General features: G+C 40.5%; 1 protein-coding gene across 1 annotated transcript; it reads right to left on the minus strand.

The window, feature by feature from the left end:
* Positions 1 to 546: 546 nt before the first annotated feature.
* On the minus strand, positions 547 to 8,237 carry adgrg7.1 (adhesion G protein-coupled receptor G7, tandem duplicate 1; the record flags this gene model as incomplete). The annotated part of the gene is made up of 13 exons (XM_042481495.1): positions 547 to 705; positions 795 to 876; positions 1,783 to 2,138; positions 2,619 to 2,731; positions 2,864 to 3,016; positions 3,759 to 3,949; positions 4,023 to 4,136; positions 5,236 to 5,384; positions 5,459 to 5,547; positions 5,686 to 5,826; positions 6,515 to 6,627; positions 6,698 to 6,802; positions 7,709 to 8,237. Coding segments are annotated over 13 exons (2,294 nt in total), but the record flags the coding sequence as incomplete, so codon positions are not given.
* Between the last annotated feature and the right edge of the window lie 10 nt (positions 8,238 to 8,247).

An 8,247-nucleotide genomic window follows, 5' to 3' on the forward strand; every position in this document is an offset into this window, starting at 1 on the left:
CTGTAAACATTTTCAGCTTTTTAAATAAAATATAAAGTTAATATTTTTACTCTCAAATACAGCGTATTTTTCTGAAAAAAATATTAACTTTATACAGTTATTTAACTTTTTTCCTCAAAATATTGCTAAAAATATAATGATTTTTTTCTTCTAATATTACAACTTAAAAATTTAAAATATCACGTTTCTCAAAATGTTATATTTTTATGTTTATTTTGCGCCCAAATTTACTTTACCGACGTTTTTGTCAAATTATTATGACTTACTAACCAAAATATGACTTTTTTCTTCAGATTTCTAGAAACGTAGCAACTTTGTTAAAAAAAAACCCTAACCCAAAAAACAACTTAATTCCTAAAATATTACTGATTCATTTCCAAACATTCCAACTGTGGTGATGAAATTCGACTTTCTACTGTGGAGCGATTTCTCTAAATATTTTGACTGTGTTTTTGATGTGAAGTCATTTTTCACACCTCAGAGTTATTCTCTGTATTTTTGAGCCTTTTTTTTTTTTGGGTGTGGTTTTTTGACGGACGTTGTTACCTGGTAAGGGCGGGGTCAGTCCTGCAGGTGGTCAGCGAGACTAGGACCAGCAGGACCACGTTGTAGATCAGGATCATAGCGAGAGGAAGCAGGAAACCCCAAAACATCGGCTTCCCAAAATCAAAGTGTTTGTTCTTATCCAACGCGGCGAGCCAACAACTGCACGACGAAAACCAACAATAATAGTTATTTATTATTTAAAGACGCACAAACATTCAAATATTCACAAAAACAACAAAAGGACCCACAATTCCTCCTGTCGGTATCCCAGGGGATCGTCCCCGCTGTACGTCGCTCCCAGTGTGGTCGCCATGACGACGGCCGGGACTCCTGACAACAAACAGGAAGTTCTTTAATTCATTAACCAAACTCCTGGAGAGGCACGATTTCATCTTAACCCTTTAACACCCGAGCAAAGTGGCTGTTTTTCCTGTCAAAAACATGAGAAGAAGGCGATGAGCAAAAAAGGAAAAATCAACCAAAAATACAGAAGAAATTAGTTATAAGTACAAGAAAACTACCTGAAAAATAATTTAAAAATAAATAAAAAGCAAGGAAAAAAGTAACAGTGAAATAAAATAATATAAAAACGTGCAGGAAGAATACCTGAAATTTGTAAAAAAAAGAATTTGAAAAGTAAGAATAAAAAACACAAGGAAATGAATCTGGGAACGTAATTACAAATAATTTTGTAATATAATATGTATTCATAATAATTTTGAATATATTTTTTCCCTTCGAAAAAAAACTATGAAAGAATTACCTGAAAATTAAAAAAAAATAAAACTAACATTTTTTTAAAGAAATAAACACAAGGAAATAACCCAGGGAGAGAATTCAAAATGAACAAATAATTTAGTAACACAGTTATTATTCATAGTAATTATGAATACAGTTTGTTTTCCTGGTTATTTGGTTTTTGCAATGGGCACCAAAAGAAGAAGAACAAATTAGATTAAAACTGAGCAAGAAACAAGAAACTATAAAAAGTACAAAAGATTTACCTGAAATTTAAAAAAAAAAATGAAATAGAAAGTAAAATAAAAAACAAGGCAAACGAGACTTTAAAAATCGACTAAATTCTTCCAGATTGTGGATCGTTTTTCTCTAAGTTGCTCTTTGCTTTTTTTTCTCATGTTTTTGAGAGAAATCCGGATTTAAAGGTTTAAATAAAAGCGTCTGAAAGCAGCACGAGAAACGCGACGTCGCTCCAGAAAACAGGCGTTGATGTCGTACCCCATCCCACCGCCACGCTCAGCGGCGTCCAGAAGGACGGCAGGTTCTGCTGCAGCGTGCGGACCAGCATCAGCAGCTGCGTGCCGTACAGGCAGGTCCACGTGAACGCCGCCAGCAGCAGGAAGTGCAGCAGAGCCGCCACCGCCGTGCACGAGCCTCGGTCCGGCTCCACGTGCCGGTCGGAGTCCAGCACGGCGTTGGTCTCACGGTCGACCTCGGCGGGAGCGGTGAGCTGTCGGCGGTTTGTGACCCCGGAGAGGAAGGTGATGATGAAGGCCAGCAGGCTGACGCAGATGCTCAGCAGAGCCAGCTTCGAGTTTTTGAAGCTCTGCCGCCCGCCGGACTTCCTCTGAAAACTAGAGAAGACGAGCGATCGGAGAAAAAAGACGTGATCATAATTTAAACATTTTAAATAACGAGGTATTAAAGTGGGAAAATTTTCAGAATAAAGATGTTACATTTTCAGAATAAAGTCGTGATATATTCAGAATAAAGTCCTGATATTTTCAGAATAAAGTCCTGATATTTTCAGAATAAAGTCCTGATATTTCGAGAATAAAGTCATGATATTTTCAGAATAAAGTCGTGATATATTCAGAATAAAGTCCTGATATTTTCAGAATAAAGTCCTGATATTTTCAGAATAAAGTCCTGATATTTCGAGAATAAAGTCATGATATTTTCAGAATAAAGTCCTGATATTTTGAGAATCATTAAGTCTTCCAGACTAAAGACCGAACGATGACAAACTAAACTGTATGTTATCAGATATTTATGCATCAACACAACAAAACATTGCGTTTCTTTGACGTCTGAAAAAATCCTTAAAGTCTCACGTGTCTTTAAGGTGATGAATTATCGTAACAACCAAACCCAGAATGGACAAAGACAGTCCAACGACAGAGACGACATCCAGAGCTTCAGCGTACTCGTAGTTCTCAGTGAAGGACTGAAACACAAACACAAGACAAATCTCAGGTTTTAACTTTGTCTCGTCTGGGCTCGGTCACATGAGGACGTGGACATGTGGACATGTGGACGTGTGGACGTGTGGACGTGTGGACGTGTGGCGTTAATTCACCCAGAGAGCAGCGAAGTTGGTTGTGTGGTTACAGAAACACTGCAGGAGTCCGTCTGACGCGTTTCCTTTCCAGCAGCCGGCGCTGCTCCAGTCCTCCAGACTGTAGTCCCAGAAGACACAGGAGAAGTCAAACAGAGACGTCCCGTCCAACACCTGAGAGACATACATCATCTGTCACAGAGATGTCCAACAACTGAGACACACTCCACATCTGTCACAGAGACACGCTGTCCAACGAATTGTTACAACTTTCTTCTCAGAGTTTTACAACTTAACTCTTGAAAACATTACGACCTCATTTCCAAAATTTTATGACGTCATTTTTTGGAATTTATAAAATATTAATATAAAATATTAAAATATTATAAATTTATTCTTAAAATGTTACAGTTTTTTCTTTTGAATGCAATGACTTTATTCTCGAAACTTAACAACTTTTTAAATTAAAATTTGATGACGTAATTTTCAAAATTGTACAACTTCATTCTGAAAATGTTACAACTTTATTCTCAAAATGTTTCAATTTCATTGTCGAAAAGTTACAACTTTGCTTTCAAATTTTTACGTCTTTACTCTCAAAAGGTTACAACTTTATCCTGGAAATGTTATTTTTTTCTCAAATGTTACGACTTTATTCCCAAAATTTTCCACCTTTATTCAAAAAAGTTACGTCTGTATTCCCTAAATGTTACTTAACTCTTGAAATTTTACAGTTTTATTCTGTTTTATTGTGAAAATGTTATGACTACTTCCACTTTTCTCTGAAAATGTTACAACTTTATGTTTGAAATATTACAACTTTTTTTCCCGTTGAGACTTGAAGATTTTTTTTGGGTATCAATAATAAAAACGATGGTGTGATGGTCAGAGATAATAATCGTCGTCGGCGTCTCACCGTCGGTCTGAACAGCATCTCCAGCTGTTGCGGCGCCGCGCTGCGGCTCTGACCTCTGACGGAGGCCGACAGGACCCTGATGGTGGCCCGCCGCCGCCTGTAGCGCCTCGAGCTGAAGAAGCGGTCGTTCTGATAGAGGACGAAACCCAGCGAGACGTTTGACGGCGTCTCGTGAGCGCTGACGGCCTCCTCTGCAGAATATAAAGACATTCACAAAGTTATCGGCACAACGTTCGGAGAAAAAAAAGAAGACATTTTTCTCACCTGGCGGGAAACGGACGAACATCACGGCGTCGGCGATGAACCCGTTTTCCACCGTGACTGTCGACGTGTTGGTGTTCAGCCGAATTCTGTCGGCAACGAAACTGCCGGACGCTCCTGAACGCACCGAGAAACAGACGTCAGACATGATGTCGTCACCAAACGTGTGTGAATATGACACAAAACGCTGCACGATCTTTGAGGCCGAAACAAACTTTTAAGATGTTAGTTTCCAAAACGTTTGAGGGCAGACTCGAGATTTAACCTCCTGACAGCCGCACTTATATTAATTTTTCATTCTTCATTTAATTTGAGTTTATTTTGCTGGCATTTCATTTTATTATACTGGTATTTTATTTTATTTTGCCAGTGTTTTTCTCAAATTTTAACAGTATTTGATTTGATTCGATTTTTTAAAAAAATGTAATTAATTATTAATTTTGAGACTCAGAAGCAGGATGCAAAGTAGAATAGCAATAAAACCATAAAAAAGCTCCAGTGAACTCTGTTAGATTGAACTTTGGACAAATTAAACCATCTTTTATGACCTGGACCTCCTGCTGACCATGAGATTTATATACTTATGTAACATATTTAACTGTTAAATAAGTCATGGCAGCCTGGACAGCGTTCACACTGAAATACAATGTAATATATATTACAATATTTTCCATACGCAAATTTATACCACAGAAAGAAACAAATCGATAAATCCCATCCACTTAAACATACGCACCTTCATTAAAAACGTTTAAATTTAATTAAAAATGTCATCATTAATCCATGAAAACTACAGTTTATAGCCGACAGCATACAGAAGGGACACTCAACTGGCTCTAAATGGGAGACTCCTTTGCTGGGATTTTAGGACATTTTTAGGATTTCTAGGATTTTAAGAAGGTTCTAGGATTTTAGGACGTTTCTAGGATTTTATGTCTTTCAAGGATTTTAGAAGGCTTCTAGAGATTTAGGACATTTCTACAATTTTAGGATGTTTCCAGGATTTTAAGACGGTTCTAGTGTGTCTCAAGGATTTTAGGAAGTTTGTAGGATTTTATGAGGAAGGTTCTGGGATTTGAGGACATTTAGAGACTCCTGCGGCTCTGGAGAAATGCGAGTACGTCACATTTCCAGAGTTTTGGCATCATCTTGGCACCAGAGTTTCTGTCGTCGTGTCGTCCTGAATGTGAAGCGAAGAGTAAAATGTGAGGTTGACCTGAGAGGGCGGTGAACTGGACCCCCTTAGTGTGCGCAGCAGGGACCCGTGCCGACTGGACCACCAGGTTTGGCTGAACCAGCTGAGACTGGGACGTGTTGAGATTGAGGCTGAGGTTCACGGCGAGCTCGTCCAGGGTCACCGTGAGCCTGGACATGAGACAAAGACATGAACACATCGAAAACATCGTCGGAGCCTCAGCGCGAGGTCAGGTTTACTTTACCCCAGAGTGGCGCTGTTTTCCTCGCCGTCGTCCGCCGTGCTGGTGTTGAGCAGCTGGCTGACTGTAGCGACCGCTGCCACCCTGACGCTCTGCGGCACAAACAGTCACACAGTGAGAGTCGCACTGAAAACTTTAAACTGTCTCTTCAGGGTGATGTTTTTAGGTGTCAGAATTGGTTTTGACGGTTGTGGTAACTTGGCGTTTGGCGTCTTTGGCGCTGTCGGTACCTCTGTGGCGTTGGCAGACAGCAGCAGTGTGTTGGCGATCTGAGCTGCTGCTGTCACATTTTCAGTCGTCAGCTCTTCAGGTTTGGAGGTCAGGATCTGAGTGCTGCTCGCCAGCGTCTCCAAATCAGCGGGGCCCGTCAGCTGAGAGAGGAAGGACATGACTCAGGAGTCTGTTTCACCTGACCTGGGCAGGTAGACAAGTGCGCACGTCAACAAAAACTACTGAAGGATCAGGTATCGAATTCAGGCGTCTGTGACTGTTTGTATGCCTCCACACCGGCAATGACCGTGTCCGTCCATCTAAGAAACTTTTTTGAAAATTTGGCACAAACGTCCACTTTGATTCAACAGAGAACTGACTCGATTTTGGTCATCAAAGGTCAGTTTGACCTCGTCTGATATCTTAAGAACACCTTTTGAGAATTGTTTTTAAAATTTGGCACAAACATCCACTTGTAATAGCTGTGGCTGCAGGCATCATGTTTCTTTAGAGCCCGATATCTCAAAAACACCTTTAGGGAGTTTTCTCAAATTTGGCACAATCATCTACTTTGAGTCAAGGATGAACTGATGAGAATTCGGCAGTCAAAGGTCACTGTGATCTCACAAAACATGTTTTTGGCCATAACTAAAAAATACACACGTTAATTATGACAAAATTTCACACAAATGTCCGATATAATGATGACGTGATGGCGTTTTTTTATCCGAATGGTCAACGGTCAACTTCACTCTGACATCATCATGCTTTCTGTCCATTACTCAGCATTATTTCTCTGTAACAGAACATTTGCTGTATAAAAAAAACCCAAAACATCAGATCACTCACGTTTTGCTGTATGTCACTGAGCGTCTGGTCACACTTGAGGACCTGTGGTGGATACTCGAAACTCGGGGGGCCGTTCTTGGAGGAACATCTGGTCGCGGCGCGGGGTTTATCAGCTGTTTGGAGATGGTGGGAGTCAAAGTCTCACATACAGCAGATTATCGTGATGGACGGACCGAAACTTACCGCCACTCGTTCCTTTTGGACAGACTTCCTCAGAATAAGCGAACCAGCCGGCGGGTGTACGCTTGAACGTGAATTCATCTAGCTGTTTGGCTCGGCAGAAATTTTCTGAGGACGAGTTTAAAGAAAGAAAGGCGGTTTTGTTGAAGGTGTAGACTCAATGTCTTAGACAGGATGGGAGCATCAGAACCAAAAAATAATCTGAGGTCAAACAAAGTCTGAAGGGAACATTTGTAAAGCCGTGCTAGCTGGCCCTAGAACAGTGTTACTCAACTCATGACCTGTGGGCCAAACAGGGCCCCTGGTGGCCCCCAACCATTTTCTGATTGACAGTAAAAATAAAGTGATGGACTCTGTGAATAGTTTTTGTCCTTTTAGTCTCCATAAGGTGTCAGAGACATAAAACAGCATCAAAATAGAGCTTGTTGATCAAAAAAGAGCCAGAGGAGGATCCCCCACACCCCCGACAGAGGACACAGCTGAGACACTGATGTCCTCAAATCACAGAAATGTCCTACAACGCTAAAAATATCCTTGAATACTGGAAATGTTATAAAATCTGAAATTTGTCCTAAAATCCAAGACATTCACTAAAATACTTAAAACAAATACAAAAAAAACTTTGGAATGTCCTAAAATACTTGAAACTTCCTAAAATCTTAGAAATGTCCTAAATTCCTGGATACATATGATAATCCAAGAAATTTACTAAACTGCTAAACATGCCAGTAATTTCCAAAAGAAAAAAACCCAAAAAACGTATGTTTCTGCTGCGTGTGGCCCCTGGCCCCCGTCATTTTTCTCCAGTGTGTTAACTTGCTGCTGATTTGACCTGAAAGTGGATCCCAGGGCCCAAAAGGGAGCAGCAGGTTCTCAAAGACTCTGATACTTGGTGGACAGTTTGCTCTCGTGGTGGATCAGGCGGGGACCAATCAGAAACAGCTCTGATTAACTTAAACGATTAGAAAATACGTAAATATTGTTGTAGTTGTACTGCAGTTAAACCAGACTCACCCTCTGAGCAGGTGGCTCCGGTCCATTCATCAGGACACACACAGACTCCGCCCACCAACATCCCACCATTAAGACACAACACAGCCGTGGTGGGAGCAGTGGGAGGACTGGGGGTGGTACTAGGAGCAGAGGTAGTAGTAGGAGTACTAGAGGCACTACTAGTACTAGTAGTGATAGGAAGAGGAGTTGTAGTAGTAGAAAGAGTGGTGGTAGTAATAGAAGGAAGAGGAGTAGTAGTATTAGCAACAGGAGTAGTTGTATTCAGAAGAGGAGTAGTAGTAGTATTAGGAAGAGGAGTAGTACCAGTAGGAAGAGGTGTAGTAGTATTAGGAAGAGGTGTAGTATCAGTAGGAAGAGGAGTAGTAGTATTATCAAGAGAAGCAGTATTATTAGGAAGAGGAGTAGTATCAGTATGAAGAGGAGTAGTAGTATTAGGAAGAGGTGTAGTATCAGTAGGAAGAGGAGTAATATCAGTAGGAAGAGGAGTAGTAATATTAGGAAGAGGAGTAGTTGTATTCAGAAGAGGAGAAGTAGTAGTA

Source organism: Plectropomus leopardus, unplaced genomic scaffold (genome assembly GCF_008729295.1).
Source record: "Plectropomus leopardus isolate mb unplaced genomic scaffold, YSFRI_Pleo_2.0 unplaced_scaffold289, whole genome shotgun sequence".
NCBI lineage: Eukaryota > Metazoa > Chordata > Actinopteri > Perciformes > Serranidae > Plectropomus > Plectropomus leopardus.